The sequence below is a fragment of the Xiphophorus maculatus genome, chromosome 20 (genome assembly GCF_002775205.1).
Source record: "Xiphophorus maculatus strain JP 163 A chromosome 20, X_maculatus-5.0-male, whole genome shotgun sequence".
NCBI lineage: Eukaryota > Metazoa > Chordata > Actinopteri > Cyprinodontiformes > Poeciliidae > Xiphophorus > Xiphophorus maculatus.
The window spans coordinates 20,576,290-20,592,705 of record NC_036462.1 but is presented as its reverse complement, the minus strand read 5'-3'; the positions used below and the strand labels follow the sequence as shown (position 1 = coordinate 20,592,705).

At 37.9% G+C, this 16,416-nt stretch overlaps 1 protein-coding gene across 2 annotated transcripts; it reads left to right on the top strand.

The window, feature by feature from the left end:
* Window positions 1–809: 809 nt before the first annotated feature.
* Window positions 810–16,124, top strand: smarcc2 (SWI/SNF related, matrix associated, actin dependent regulator of chromatin subfamily c member 2). 2 transcript variants are annotated; one of them, XM_023324596.1, is made up of 26 exons: window positions 810–946; window positions 2,905–3,024; window positions 3,115–3,200; window positions 3,338–3,413; window positions 3,819–3,911; window positions 4,058–4,127; window positions 4,217–4,286; window positions 4,663–4,738; window positions 6,027–6,271; window positions 6,834–6,958; window positions 7,078–7,131; window positions 7,581–7,618; window positions 7,806–7,936; window positions 8,481–8,552; window positions 8,663–8,776; window positions 8,868–9,021; window positions 9,108–9,224; window positions 9,512–9,574; window positions 9,657–9,915; window positions 10,750–10,911; window positions 10,993–11,054; window positions 11,724–11,844; window positions 11,925–12,088; window positions 12,181–12,315; window positions 12,879–13,242; window positions 14,229–16,124. In XM_023324596.1, the coding sequence occupies exons 1-26, from the start codon at window positions 836–838 to the stop codon at window positions 14,291–14,293; spliced, it is 3,147 nt and encodes a 1,048-aa protein (XP_023180364.1). In that variant the 5' UTR covers window positions 810–835; the 3' UTR covers window positions 14,294–16,124. The 2 variants fall into 2 exon arrangements, with proteins under 2 accessions (XP_023180364.1, XP_005799906.1); XM_005799849.3 differs by having other exon boundaries at window positions 3,332–3,413.
* Window positions 16,125–16,416: the final 292 nt, after the last annotated feature.

The window sequence follows — 16,416 nt, the reverse complement described above, 5'->3', positions numbered from 1 at the left end:
TTTTTTTACTATTTACTATTTTACTACCTTCATATCAGAATAATTGATTTTCTTTATTTCTTCTTATTGTTCAATTTCACAATCTTTATTGCCAGGCTGTAGTAAGACAGCTTGCTTAAATTTTGTTGGGAAAATATAAGAAACCATCGGAATGAACTATTTTTTATTTCTTAATGACTTCTGAAGAGAAAATCTAAATACCAAATTGTGCCACAGAGGAAAAACAAACAAAAAAACTCTTGAAATGTAATTTTATAGATCATTACGTGAATCTATTCTAGAGGATTTTCACAAATTCCTCTAATCCTTCCTACATTCAACCTAACTGCAGCTGTGGCTCAAGTAATTATGTGAAGATTTATTAAAAACATTAGTTGTTCTATTAGTGTAACAAAACATACGTTTATATACTGTAATTGTTTAAACTATTGTACTTATGTTTCCAGTATTACATTTTATTCTTCACAATTTGTCACTTTTAAAGCATTACGACAAATTAAAATGTCAATTCCCATAATTTTATTTAGTAAGCTGACCGATGCAGTTACAATGTTGAAAATGTTCTTAAATACTGTTGCTTCCTTATTTCAATCCTAGACATTTAATTAGCTTTAAACTTATTAATTTTGTAAAAGGACCGAATATTATCAACATACTAACCGTGTTCTGGAAAACTGTAATTTGCCCAGAAGACGCTCAATTAAAAATGTTATCTGCACAACGCTGCCCCCTGTCGACTCCTCACTGTCATCACAGCCTCTATGTCATCCAGATGCAGTAGCCTGTTCTGTCCGCTGGGTGGCAGGCAACGTCGACTGGTTGTCTGCAGGCAAAGATGGCGGTGCGGAAGAAAGACGGCGGCCCGAATGTAAAATATTTTGAAGCGTCTGACACCGTTTCCCAGTTTGATAATGTCCGCGTCTGGCTGGGAAAGAATTATAAAAAGGTACTGAGCGCACGTTTTATAAGCATGCACACGGGGTTTTCTTTTTTCTGTCACCCTTAAACGTAGAGCAGAGGCAGTGACAAAGAGAGGAGGGAGGGTGCTGCTGCTGCGGATGAGCATCCAGCTGTTTGATTCACAAAAGGATGCTGAGCCAACAGATGCAGCAGATGCAACCGCGAACGGTGGTGTCTGCTTACGTTTGGGTAGCTAAACGAATGAAAGCCATCAAAAAAAAATCTGACCCGAGAGGGTAGAGTTTACAAAGATGAAGGTGTTTTTAGCCAGGCAGACGGCAAGCTAGCCAGCTAATCGGCTAACGGTTAAAGCAGCTCGGATCCAGATGTTGGCTCTGTGGCGCGCCTCTGTGACTGGAGTCCTGAACTGGGCTTGATTACAGCGAGCAGCTTTCTGCTTTGGACGGAATGAATCTGAAATATTATTAAAGCGGTGATTTTTATTTTATTTATTTATTTTTGCTCTCACCAGATATCCAATCGCATCCCGGTATAACCTTTTCACTGATGAACGTTAAAGCGCTGGGACTTCTACACTGTAAAACTAGACAGGTTGTCTCAACTGGATAATCAAGACACGTTGGTGCTGTATCTCTACTCAAACAGTTTTATTTGGAAAAAAAGGATTAAGTACTTTTCAAATTACTTCATCCTAAAATTAGGATTGTTATAGCATTTTAAAACCTGGACTCCTGGGGTGATTTCTATAATTCAGGGTACACAAAAACGAGCAAAGCTGTAGCAGAAAACAAAAACAAAAATTTATGAAAAACATTTACAACCATGAGATCCACTTAAATAGAACATGTGTAGAGCCACAGAAGCTACATGAAAAAATGAGCTTGGTTTACCCTAGGAAAATTATTTATTTTATTTTTATTTTTAATTAAAGAACAGCAATTTTATTGTACTTTTAAAGGTTTTATAATATAGAAAATCATTAAATTGTTATATAAAGTACATTACTGTTTTTTTATAGAAAAGATAAAAGGAACATAGTTTGCAACCAAAGGGCAAACAAAGAACTTTAAACATTCTTTATCATTTTAGTGTCTTTCTTTGTTAAACATGCTTTGCATATAAATAAAGAGCGTAAATGTACCTCCCTATTTGTATTTTTATGTTCATATTATATTATATTATATTATATTATATTATATTATATTATATTATATTATATTATATTATATTATACGCCCCTGTGACACACAGGTAGGAGATTAAAGTTAGCTAAAATACAATTATTTCCATATTGGAAACATTGATCCAGAATCTGAATATTAATTTTAAGAGTAGACATAGAAAACCTTTGCTGTCATTCAACAAAATAATCCTTGATTTTAGTGCAATAAAAACATGAAGTCCATATTCAAAGTGCTGTTTGTTTCTACTATAAGTAAAAAAAAAATAATAATAAAAGTAAAACTTTTTATAAAAACAATATACTAACAAAAGTAAAAGCATGAAATGTTCAAGAATTTTTTTTATTTATTTCTTTTCTTTTTTCCAATTACTTGATGAAATCAGACTTAGCTCAGGCTGGAAAAGTAGGTGCACATGTATAAAATTAGTTAATACCTATCAGTATATACTGTAGATTGTTCAAAAAAAATAAACAAACTTTTGATTAATTGAAAAAAACTGTATCATCAGATAAATGAAACATGGTTTTGTGGGACCAAATGGTCAACATTTTGCTCTGTTTATGTCCCTAACAAATAGATTATTATAGATTATAGATAACAAATAGATTATTAATGATGCATCAGAGGAGATGGCAAAAGCAGTTACACAATCATAACCTGATTATAGATTTGCTGACGTAGCACATACAAACAAGGGCTGCCCTAAAATATTAAGTTGTTTTAAAAACAACACACTAATCATGACAATCTCTTAAGTAGCTGCACACTATTAAGATGTTTCCTCTCTTTTTCTCTTCAGTACATCCAGGCTGAGCCCCCCACTAATAAATCTCTGTCCAGCCTGGTGGTCCAGCTGCTCCAGTTCCAGGAGGAGGTTTTCGGCAGACATGTCAGCAATCCTCCCCTCACAAAGCTGCCGGTGGGTTTATGTTCTCTCCCCTGAGATCTCTGAACAAACACTCTTCATGGCATTGATTCGTACTCAAACTTTTGTATTTTCTGCTTTCAGATGAAATGTTTCCTAGACTTCAAGTCAGGCGGGGCTCTGTGCCACATTCTGGCTGCTGCCTACAAGTTCAAAAGTGACCAAGGATGGTAAGACTTTCTTTCTGGCTGACTTTATTATTATTATTATTGTTTATTTATTTTGTGTAAAGTTTCGAAGCTGAGTTGGATTTTGGCTTTCTTGCTGTTTCGTGTGTAACTCCAGTCTAATTTCCTGGTAGGCGCAGGTTTGACTTCCAGAATCCGTCGAGGATGGACCGAAATGTGGAGATGTTCATGACCATTGAGAAGTCCTTAGTGCAGGTACATTTGTTTCACTAATCTTTGCTGATAAACTAATTTCTTGGACATGCCATATGCATTAGTTTATGTTTTTTCTCTAATTTTGTCCAATATAAAAAGAGATTTAATTTTTTTTAATCATCTTATTTTGGTCAAATTTTCCTTGCTTTGGACAACAGATATAAATAAGTATGAAAAACATTATTTAGAAAAGTTAAATGTTTCTACATTTATTACAGTTGATACACTGAGGATGGCTCTGCTGAGCTCTAACAGTGGAAATAATTAAACAAATCGCAGCAATTCTGCTTTATTATTCTAAATCTCATGATCACTCAGAGGAAACATACTAATAAAAGGAGGAACCCCAAATTGTTTATATGTAAATGTTTGTGAATTTAAGTTTCATATCATTATTTGCTGCAGAACAACTGTCTGACTCGACCCGTCATCTACCTGAGCTCTGACATAGAACCAAAGCTGCTCGGAAAACTGAAAGACATCATCAAAAGACACCAGGTGGGTTTTTGTTTGTAAACAAATTTTAATTTATCATTTTTTGTGAGTGCAGTAAAGCATTTGTCGTGCTTTTTCATGTTAGCCCAGCTTGTCTTGCGCTGTCCTCTCTGCATTAGCATCGGCTCCTCTTTGTGTCGTCTTTTCAGGGCTCCGTGACTGAGGACAAAACCTCCAGCTCCCATATTGTGGTGCCTATTCCTTCCAGTCTGGAGGAAGGTGGGGTCTTGATAGGTGTAGTGTATTTGTTAAATATTCTTTGACGTGAGCAGGATCTGTTATGATGTGAAATGATCTTCTCTGTGCAGAGGAGTGGGTGCGTCCTGTGATGAAGAGAGACAAGCAGGTTCTGCTCCACTGGGGATATTTTCCAGACAGGTTTGTTCTGGATTCATGTATTTGGATCATAATGTTAAAAAAAAAAAAAATACCTTATCTGTATTTTTCTGTTGATTATAAACAATTATGATTTATTTTTAACGACACTGTGGAGCTTATTGATTATAAACAAGTGAATAGACTCTTGCTTTTAAAATATTGACGGTCAATAGAAATTAGAGGAACAATGTTTCTGTAATTTTTGTAACATAACTGAGGAACATCTTTAAGCATATTAAGTTCAAAACCCACCTCCTGTGTTTGCTCCTAAACATTAAGCTGACACATTGTTGCTGTTGCAATAGTTTCTCACAGGCCTGAACATGTTATTTGTTCCTGTGGTCCGACTTTTAACTTTGTTCCTCTCGTCATTCAGCTATGACACCTGGATCCCAGCTAGTGAGATCGAGGCTGCGGTGGAGGATCCTCCTAGCCCAGAAAAGCCCAGAAAGGTCATTGCTTTTGTCCTGATTTATTGCTGTTCATTTAACGACCTTTTAAAAATGTTCTTCATCTTAAATTAGAAATGAAAACTTTTGCAAAGTATTTATACTGCTTGGAGGGTTTCACGTTTCGTCACGCTACAGCCACTAACATTATTGTGTTTCACTGGGATTTTGCGTAATAGAGCCACATGAAGTAGCATGCAATTATGTGGCAGGAACACGATTCATGGTTTTCACATTTTTTACACATAAAACTCAGAAAAATTTCTTTTTAGTACATTTTACAACCACCCAGCTGCAACCTGTTTCAGCTGCAGGTCTCTGCAGTTTCACTACCAGCTCTGCACATCTGGAGACCCGTTTTTTGCAGATCTGCCTCAGTTCAGTGAAGAAGGAATCTCTGAATTTTAATTTTCAAATCTTACTACAGATCTGGGCATTAATTGTGTCATTATAACATTTGAACTGCTTTAAACTGAACTGTTTCATTCTGGTTGCTGGCAGAGGAACCTCTGGTCAACTTTCAAGCTTATTGCAGCTTCTAATAGGTTTTTTTCCTGGATTATGTTGTATGTATTTAGCTTTGTCTAATTCTGACCAGCTCCTCTATCCCTGCTAAAAAAAAAAAAAAAAAAACATTCCTGCAGCATGATGCTGTCACCATCATGTGTCTAGCTCAGAGACATGGTTTGTTCAAGATCATGGATAACAGTTTTGGTTTGAATTGGTGCCAAAAATCTTCCCTTTTCATATGAATAATCAGTGCTGTGAAATTTTGTACACTTTGTATAATATTTTTATAAACTAACTCTGCCTTAAGCTTCTCCTCCCTGACCTGCTTCATGACGCTGTTTGTTCACTAATGTTCTCTAAAGTAGCTGGATTTATACTGAGATTAAATTAGCCTCGCTTGAATGTCATTTGCTGAACATGTGAATGTTGTAGGCAGTAGGCTGCACTGCATTTTATTTAAGGGTTTCACGGTAAAGGGGGTGTGAATAAAAAATGCAAGCCACACCCTTAAAAACGTTCATTTGTATTAAAAAAAAAAAAGATTAATTAAAACCATCTATTCCATTCCTTCTGCTTAACAGTTATACACTATTTAATGTTGCTCACTCAGATGATATTTCAATAAAGTAAATTTATGCTTCTGGCTTCACAAAATATTTAAAAGGTTACGTGGGTCCTAGTCACTTTGTGTTAGAGCATAGATCCTGAAGCAATAAGTAAAAGTATTTCCCTCTTGCTTGTTATCTGCTCACTAGAAATGTTCGAATATTGCTATTGACAGGTTCATGCAAAGTGGATTTTAGACCTTGACCAGTATAACGAGTGGATGAATGAGGAAGACTATGAGGTGGGAGAGGGCTGTCCAAAGAGGAAGAGGATCTCTGCCAAGACGCTGACAGATGAGGTGACAACACCAGATGAGAGAAGGGACAAGAAACCCGGCAGTGCCAAGAAAAGAAAGCGATCGCCATCACCTTCACCAACCCCTCCGCCTCAAGAGAGCAAGAAAAAAAATACAAAAAAAGGGTAAGAGCTCAGATTTGTTTGATTCGTTTAACAAACAAATCTACAAGTCACATTCATCCTTCTATCTGCCTGTCGAATTCTATTTCATTTCACTTTACCTATAATTATTCATAAAACAAACAGATGTGGTTCATATCCAGAAATATACAATCACATCACACCGATACTTATGATAAGAAAATTGTAATTCAGTTTCAAGCATTCAGTTTGGACTCCATTTATTATAAAATGCAGTCGAAATCTTTTACTAGTTGTAGAAATGTTTATATATATCAGGAAGCCCTGCTGGTTTTATAAAGTAATTGACTTTGCTGAAACATCCTGTGTTTATGCATTCTAGAGATTTAATTTTATTTTTCCAAATTCACACCTGAGAGTAATTTTTTTAAGCTCTGCCGCTACTCACGTCTTCTGAGCCAAATTTATGAATAAGAATCTGTAAAGCCTTTCAGAAAATGGCTCAGAAAGTCAACATTTATCACTAAAAAACCCTTTCCAGTCACTTACACCCACTGTGGGGATACACTGTTTGGTGAACAGATGTTTTTGTGTGTGTTGCCAGGCCGACGACCCCGTACACCAAGTCTAAACGAGGTCAGAGGGAGGAGGAGCAGGAGGAGCTGTCCAAGGATCTGGATGAAGCCTCACCTGTTCCTGCATCTGAAGAGGGAACCACAGCAAAGACAAGTATACTGAGATATATATATATTTGAATATATTTAAATAGATTGTTGGAAAACTACTATGTAAGATTTTTTATACTATCAAACTTTTCAGTGGATTAATTTCTTGCTGTCTGCCTGTAGATAACACCAAGAAGGATTCTGAATCGACCCCAGTTAAGGGAGGCACTGATGTGGGTATGGATGATAAAACATATAAACACTATTTATCTGTAAATCTGCAATAGGTAACTTTTTTACAGAAAAATATGTTTTTACATATTTGTTAAAACGGTCAGTATGTTTTGACAGTACAACATGAGACACACAATTGGTGAAAAAAAAAAAAAAACAATTTTCAATGGCTTCTCTCTGCAGAAACGCATCGCTCCCGTCTAGAAACAACCAATCAGAGCCACTTTTTTTATCTGTCTCATATTATAATGTCAGGTCATATCGACAGTTTAAAAAAATATGAAGAAAACACATTTTTATAGAAGTTACCTACTGCAGCTTTGAAAAATATGTCAGAGGAAACATGACTTTTTAAATATTACTATAAAGGTATTTGCAGAGCTTTGTAATGTGCTGCTGACTTTACTTATTAAAATATCGCCTCTTCATCTTTTTACGTGTGATTTCAACAGATGAACAAGAAGACGAGTCAATGGAGACAACGGGAAAGGTATCGTTAATCTAAAAGGTTTCATTTAAAAGAAAATATCCTGAAATGTGTTGAGGTGTATTAATTTAATTCAAACTAAACTGAAAGTTTTTAATTTCGTCTTTTTTTAAATTATTGCTCAGTTTTTTTTATTTTTGTTTCTTGATTTGTTTATATGACTTTTTAATGAAATGTGTGTTTTTAACAGGAAGAGGAGGAGGGCAGCCCCAGTGTGAAGGGTGAACCGGTGAAGAGTTCAGACCTTCATGAGGACAACGTGACGGAGCAAACTCACCACATCATCATCCCCAGCTACGCCGCCTGGTTCGACTACAACAGGTAACAGCATTTACGCAGTGGCTTCATTTGAAATGTCTTTAAGACATGGTTGTAATGTGAGTTTAAGGAATTACAGTGATTTGATGCATTATTTCTGATTATTTTATAGCATTGTAGTCATACTAAGAATGAGAAATTAAGCATTCTTTCTTTAATTAATTCCCAGTGGATTTATTAGAATGTTTCAATAACACATTTATGCCTCTGCAAACCTTGAAAAAAGTTATATTGCCTTTTGATGGCATAGATAGATGATTAATGAAGAGGATCAGCTAAAAATAATAGAAGTTGATTAAATGTTGCTATTCAGTGGCGTATTTTTCTTGGATACAGAAAGTATTGTTGTTCACTGAAAGCTGCCGTTTGTAGGATCTTCATCGGGTTTTGTACAAAACTTTCAGAAAATCATTGATTTGTTTATGGTCTCACATATTGAATTAAGGTTTGTTTGCTGTTTCTACTGATTCAGCAAAGATTAAAGTAGAAATCATGTCTGATTATGGCTGAGAACATCACATTGACTCTGTTCTGATTTCTCTTCCAGTGTTCATGCCATTGAGCGGCGAGCTCTGCCCGAGTTTTTCAATGGGAAGAACAAATCTAAAACACCCGAGATGTAAGCATTCGATTGGTGCACAACACAGAGTGATTAATCAGGTGCTTGGGAACTACTGTTATTGTTTTAATGCAGTAGCATATCTCAGTTGTCTTCTTTTGTCCCTTTAGTTATCTAGCATACAGGAACTTCATGATTGACACCTATCGACTGAACCCTCAGGAGTATTTGACCTCCACCGCCTGCCGCAGAAACCTGGCAGGAGACGTGTGTGCCATCATGAGGTAGGAGTGGAGGTTGATCTTTATCCGTCCTTCAGCCTTTAATCCAACTTTCCAGCAGTGGAGGAAACCCCATGTGTCTCCTGTTCTGCAGAGTTCATGCTTTTCTAGAGCAGTGGGGACTGATCAACTATCAGGTGGACTCAGAGAGTCGGCCCACACCCATGGGACCCCCGCCGACCTCTCACTTCCACGTCCTGGCGGACACTCCTTCAAGTCTGGTCCCCCTGCAGCCCAAAACATCCCAGGTTTCTAAATACTCACATGCAAACATGCAAATAGAAATTGGTGAATATTATTTAATATTCTTGCTCTTTCACTGTATCCCACTCAGACCCCCGCCACCCAGCCAATGATATCATTCCCAGACAAGGTGAAGGAGAAGCCCACAGATCTGCAAAACTTTGGGCTTCGGACCGACATGTACAGCAAGAAGACTGGGTCTGCTAAGGTGAACACAAGAGTGGTTGCTTATAACAAGGGCTGAAATTATTATTGAAACAATCATCAACTAATTTAGCAGTCAACTAATCATTAACTGGAGTATACAGACTCAAAAAAGGCAATTTTTGAGATAACATTTGCATTCAAGATAAAAACCGTAGCGTGTAAATTTGTTCTACCCAAAACTCCTCAAGTAGCACAGTCTTAGCTTCACAACTCATGCATAACTCTTATTGTAACTCTTATTGTATGACTGGCACTCAAATAAATTTGTGGTGATATTTTTGAGTGCAGAGCAAGAGTGCAGCGAGCTCTATGAGGGAGTGGACAGAGCAGGAAACACTACTACTACTTGAGGTATTTACATTTTGCTGACACTATTAGTCATAATTCCTCTGTGGAGACAGCAATGGCTGAATGACTGTCCCTCGCCTCTCAGGGGCTGGAGATGTATAAGGATGACTGGAACAAGGTCTCTGAACATGTGGGCAGCCGTACACAAGATGAGTGCATCCTGCACTTCCTGCGGTTACCAATCGAAGACCCATACTTGGAGGACAGCTCGTCTACTCTGGGCCCCCTGGCCTACCAGCCCGTTCCCTTCAGCCAAGCAGGAAACCCCGTCATGAGCACCGTGGCCTTCCTGGCTTCTGTAGTTGACCCACGTGTGGCCTCAGCTGCAGCCAAATCCGCTCTCGGTGAGACGCGTTTTCTTTTGAAAATTTCATGATGAACAGATATCAAATTATGAGCTGAGCGTGATATTTTGTTGTGTTCTTTTTCTCCATCACTGGTTTTAGTGCATTTCTTAATCCAGAGATTTAAACATTTACCAATAATGACACTGAAAGGGGACCCATTAGGCAAAATTCACTTTTTGCCCTTTTTTTTTTTTTTACTTCCATTGGAGTCTCAAATCCTTCTAAGAATAAGAACAGCCTAAAAAATCACCCAACCATTTTCTGGCCATAAGATAATGATTTTTGGTGTCTGGAAAACGAGTCATTTCAAAAACCTTCCAATTGCTGAGTCACAATCTACTGTTACTGCACCATTACCTAGCAACCTCAGCCAAGCCCAACCTGTCACCTAGCAACCCACGCTGAGCTTCAGGTCAGTTGGTCACCTGGTTTTACCGTTGTATGCACTGTACAATGGCTGATGGAAAAGAGAAGTGTTTTGTTGTTGCCTTACCATTTATAAACCACTTGCTGTATTCTTGTTGGTTTTCCAGGAGGCTCAACTTCTGCTTTTCAAGGATGTACGATTGTATAATTGTGCATCTGTTTGCAGCCATTTTCAAGTGCGAATGTAAACATTGAGTTGGGGGCGGGGTGTGTGGTCAGCAGCAGCTTCTTTGGATTTAAATGAATGATTTTCTGCAAATAATGTGATTAACATGTTTTGTAAAGCCCATACACCTATCCTAACCTTTTCAAGCTCACCTTTAACTAAAGCATAATGTGCTCATTGTTTTATTTAAAGTAAACAACCTGAAGTCTTGACAAGGACATTGTGCCTCTCCTTATTAGAGGAGTTTTCCCGGATGAAAGAGGAGGTTCCTGCAGCGCTTGTTGAGGCTCACGTACGGCGGGTGGAGGAAGCGGCGAGAGTGAGCGGCCGACAGGATCCCCTGTATGGTCTGGAGGGAAGCGGCATCGCAGGCACTGGCCTGGAGGAGGGAGAGAGGCCCGGTAGGAAAAAACACAAGAAGCTGGAACAAAACGAGCTGTAACGATTGTAACGATGAATAAACAATTCTTACTTCTCTTCAGATGAAAGCAGCGATGAAAGCAAGAGTGACAGTCAGTTGAGTGAGGAGAAAAGAGATGCTAAGGTATTGTGCTTGCTCATTTAAAAGATTGCAAATAAAATCAAATTGTGTTATTTTAATCATCTTCTTGTGAGCTGTAGTGCAGCTAATTTTACTGTAGGTCTGAAACAATTAATCGTGATGAATCAACGATTAATTGTGAACTGGAGCCGACAAAATTTAAAGAAGCAATTTCCAGCAGAACAACACGGTCAGAACTGCTTTGCATTTAAAATAAAGGAAAAACTTATTTGTCTGTAAATATGTTTTACCTAGAATTTCTCAAGTGGCATTGTTTTAGCTGGACCTGGTTCAAACTCTGTAAAAAAAAAATCTCCTGTTAAGCACGTTTTCTTATTCTATTATTCTTTGATTAATCCAAAACATCAGTATTTACAAGGAGAAAGGGCTGAGCTCGTCACATGGTGATGCTAGAAGTATGTTTTAGCTGCAGATCCAAATGGTCAAGAGTTCACTAAAGTAAGGCTTTATTGTTGCGTTTTAGTCAATAAAATGTAAATTTTCTTATTTAATAAATGAGTTGAATTGTCTTTTATTTATATCTGTTAATGTATTTATAATATTGTATCTAAAAGGCTTAATTGGTTACATGAAAAATTTCTTAATTTATTTGATTAATCAGAATAATCGATTATTTAAAAAAAACAGCTGCACCTACTGTCTTTTATGTAGGAGAGTAAAGATGGAGCGATGGAGGAGGAAGAGAAGCAGGTGGAGAATGGGAAGAAAGAAGAAGAAAGAGGAAGAGAAGCAGAAGGCGAGAGAGAGGCAGATAAGACAGAGCCTGAGATGGGTATGTGAGGTTTTATCTCTGAGATGTCAGATGCATAAAAGCCTGATTAAAGCTCAGACATTATGTTTCTCTTCTCTCAGGTGACGGTGAGAAGGAGAAGGATGCTAAGGAGGGAACAGAGGAGGGACAAAGAGAAGGAGAGATGGAAGGAGAGAGGAAGGCTAAAGTTGAGCGCGATGTGGGAGAGGGAAACCTGGCAACTGCTGCTGCCTCCGCGTTAGCCGCTGCTGCCGTCAAAGCCAAGGTGAAGCTTAATTTATCACTCCTGCCTCTTCAAGACATGCTTTCTTATTCTTTACCTCCTATAAAGGCAGATCCCCCTCTCTGTGTTCACAGCATTTAGCTGCAGTGGAAGAGAGGAAGATCAAATCTTTGGTGGCTCTGCTGGTGGAGACCCAGATGAAGAAGCTTGAGATTAAACTGCGACACTTTGAAGAACTGGAAACTATCATGGACAGAGAGCGGGAGGCTGTGAGTGCGGGAACCTGGGATATACAGTATAGTCCTGTTAAACAGCACACAGTTTTATTTATAATCTGAATATTGTTTCACCAAATACTCTAACGCTACGTTCACACTGCAGCCTGAAGTGATTCAAATACAATTTTTTGCCCTTCCATTACCTGTTCCTTAAATCTTTTCAAATTTGACTTGTGTCTGTAAGGCTGTAATGATACTAGACAAACATCACTATTCTGCATCCTGAACAGGATGGAAACAACAACCATGGCAGACAGTAATGTGGATTAAGTGGTTAATGTTTGTGCTCCAGTTAGACAACAACTTTAAAATCACAAAATGTGCTCCACCATTAGCATCCATATTTACTTCTGCAAACACTGAGCACGCTCTCTTCGTGATGTTCCTCCACTACAGATGCGAGATTCTTTCAGGTTGTTTGCAAATCAAAGGTGGAGATCCTATATAAGTTGATTATATTTGAAAATATGAATGACGATGTATATAAAAAAAATCTGATTTCACAAAAGAATCTGAATTGATCATCAAGCCCTAAGATATGTTTGTGTTTTCAGCTGGAGTACCAGCGGCAGCAGCTGCTGGCTGACCGCCAGTCCTTCCACATGGAGCAGCTGAAGTACGCTGAGATGAGGGCCCGCCAGCAGCACTTCCAGCAGATCCAGCACCAGCAGCACAGCCAGACCGGAGGCCCTCACTCCAACCAGGCGGCCTCGGCTGCACCGCCTCAAGGCCCCAGTGCCAGTCAGCCAGCTCCCAGCACACCAGCTCCTCAGGCGGCCCCCAGTCCTGCCCCACCAGCTTCTTCTGCCCCGCCCCCCGAGTCCCAACCTGCAGCAGGCACTCACACGTCATCTCCCTGCCCTCCAGGCCAGCCCCCGGCCCCTCACTCCAGCTCCAGCACTACACCCGTACACCACGGTGAGTTAAAAGGTGGAGCTCATTTATCACATTTATTATTGCTCAATACAGTCTTAGCAGGAATTCACAACAACATGTGAAGTTTTTGCTGTAGTATTCTGGCATTTGTTAGCTGGATGCCATCAGCTAGCTCACACTCTTTGGTTACTTAGCAACAACCTGCTGAGTTCCTTGTGGAACTCAGCTTCTGGTTACTTAGCAACAACTTGTGGAGTAACTTGTGCGGCAACAGTTTAAGGTTTTTGCCACTGTGTCTCATAACTGCTTAAAAATAAAAAACAATGGAGTGGTGTGAACAACTGTGGATAAAACAGGAAAGGTTGCATCACTAGTTTGACAGCATTTTCCATATTTAAAACAAATAATTGATCAATAATTATAAATATCCACTTATATGAAATTCTTATATTGTGATAAGTGTTTCAGTCATATCGTTCAGCCGTAATAAAACTTGTATTATTACTTTAAGATTTAAAATAATTACTAGTGCTTTTACTGCCATTCTCTGTGGAAATTCAGTGTAAATATTGTAAAAAATGTTGGAGGGGGGAAAAGGATAAAACCTGCAATTTTTATTATATCTAGATTTTAGAACATTAACTGCTTTATTGTAATTTTTAGCCAAAGTTGTTAAAAACCTTAGTGGAAGATCCAAAGAGCCACAGGTTGCAGACCCTTACACCAGAAGAATCTCTTGAATTAAATCAACCTTCATCTTTGCTGTTGATCTTGAATAATCTGGATAATTTTAGGCCAAAAAGCAGGTTATAATTTGCTCCGCCCACCATAATCCCTCTTGTCGAATAAGCTACTAGTCAACATTTCACTGACTGAACATAGTGTCTGAATGATGCCCATCTCAATAAACACAAACATTATTGTTTCGATAGCTTTTGTAAAAAAAGAGAGTCCAACTTTTAAATAACATAATGCTTTCCACCTGAAGGCACAGCTGTTATATTTTTTCCCTCCTGCTCCTCCCACAGAGCCCAGCGCTCCTCACCAAGGTGAGTCACTCCACCCCTCAGCTCCTGTTCCTGCACCACAGTGAGAAAAACATCTATAAATTGCCTGCGAATCCAAATGACTGACCATTTTGACGCCTGCCTATATCATCTGAAATGAAGAAGTCAACAAATGGATGAGAAGATATTTTACATGTTTAGTTTTTGTTTTTCTACAAGGCAATCGATGCGAAGATCAAAATGTAAATTAATCCACCTCTTTGTTTGAAAGTAAGTCATTTTAAAATACAACTGACTCTTTTAAGGGAAAACTGATTTTAATCTTTTGTTGCTGACCAAACAGCAGTGAGTCGTGTTCATGGTAAACATCTTACTCAGTTTTGCTAACATGTCAGAGGATAGAAGAACAAAAGCTTCCTATTGGTTTGGACTTTGTTTCATTTAATGTCCTGCAACAGTTTGCGATAGGTCATGAAGTCTCATAGTTCATCCAGTGGCCCTGCCTCCTTGTACTTTAGGTACGTTTTAAAACATACATGTATGTAAAGGAAAAAGCACCTTTGTCCTTGAAAGTCTCGCTGAAAGACTTGAAGCATCCGCCGTATTGAACTCTAGCACTTATATCTTTGTTTTGTGGTCTTAAATACTTCAACCAACAGGAAGTTTCAAACTTACTCATGGTTCTTAGATCCACTTGTGTTTACGTTGCATGGATAAGTCGTGTCTACAGGGTTGAACCTGAAGGTTTCGTGACTAAAAGTCTGTAATGAAGGAAGAGATTTAAATCGCTAAATTAGCTGATCTAAGCTGTTAAGGAAAACGTACTGTAAACTGGATTATCTGTTACAAACATCTATTTTGTATCCAGTTATGATGCTGTGGAAACTTAAAGTACAGCCTGAAGTCCTGAAAAGACTTTTCTTAGAGTTTTTTCTCATGTAAACTCCCATCATGCCAGCAGGACTTAGAGTAAAACCTTTCAGTGTGGATGAACTCTAAGCATCCAGTCAAAAATGTACTTATGTTCACTTATAGCAACTACATGCAAAACAGTATTAGATGCTGTGTTATGTAAACCAAAATATTTTCTTTTATGATGGTTGCTTGGGATGCATATGGGATTTTTTATTTTTTTTAACAACTTTTGTTTTTTTCACACAAAAAATTGGAAGAACCTCCAATGCTGGAAAACAAGGGAACACCTTAAAACTCTCTAGCAGAGAATCCTTGAAATCCGTAACAGTGTTTTCACTTTATATCCTGTCGATTTTTATATTTTTTACATGTAATTTTTCCATAGTTTTCCTTTGATATGTCAACATTGTAACTGTATATTATCTTTGTAGCCTGTATCTACCTTCGCCATCTTTGTGTGCGATCTGGACTGTTTTTGCTGGATCTGTCAGAGACGTGACTGTGATCATGTGTGCCCACGCCATTAAGACTTGTAAACAACATTACCTTTCAGTTGTTTTTTTTTTATTATTTTATTAAGTGCCATCAGTCGTGTGATCACCAAGTTTGGAAAACTTTAAAAAAAACAAAAAACATTTTGCTCTACACACTCAACACGTCACATCAGTGTCATGATATATAATCCAGTCAGACGGTGAACGTTTGCAGTTAATGTCCATCTAGCCAGTATTACAGTCCTCACCTCCGCCGTGAGCATAAATGGACATCTTTTATCTGTGTTCTTACTACATTGTGTGAATTTTGTGATATGAAATAAGTGTCAGCTCAGTTTCTGTATGTTTTTCACTTCGCTCAAGGTAGCAGCAAGTGCGGTATTATACAGTAGACATGAGTTTTTTTTCCTCTGTGAATCATCACATTAGTGCTGACAGTTTATTAAAAAAACATCAGAACTGGTTTAATTACGAAATGTTTGAGGAAAAATTAAAGATGTGAAGAGGACTCGTTGTGTAGTGGTTTTTTTTTTTTTGTTTAATGCAAATACTCATTCATTGCTTTTAAAACTAATGATTTTTCAATTTTGTTCATTTTGCTGCTCTTCCAGTTTCCAAAAATAATCTTAAGCGAACTTATAGAGCAACCAGGGCTTGTTCATATTCAAATACATACAATACAAACCAGGTATTTACATTTAATGTACAAAACATTTTTTTTCCTCACTACATGACTTAAGATCAGACAAAACTCATCTTGTTTTAGGTTTTTTTTTATTTAGGATTACCAAAATCATTTC

Bases quoted from the DNA above. Each gene is read 5' to 3' on its own strand.
- smarcc2 (XM_005799849.3), top strand. From the start codon at position 836: ATGGCGGTGCGGAAGAAAGACGGCGGCCCGAATGTAAAATATTTTGAA. The intron at 8,553-8,662 runs GTAAGCATTCGA...TTGTCCCTTTAG, and splicing joins AAATCTAAAACACCCGAGAT to TTATCTAGCATACAGGAACT. The intron at 8,777-8,867 runs GTAGGAGTGGAG...CCTGTTCTGCAG, and splicing joins GACGTGTGTGCCATCATGAG to AGTTCATGCTTTTCTAGAGC.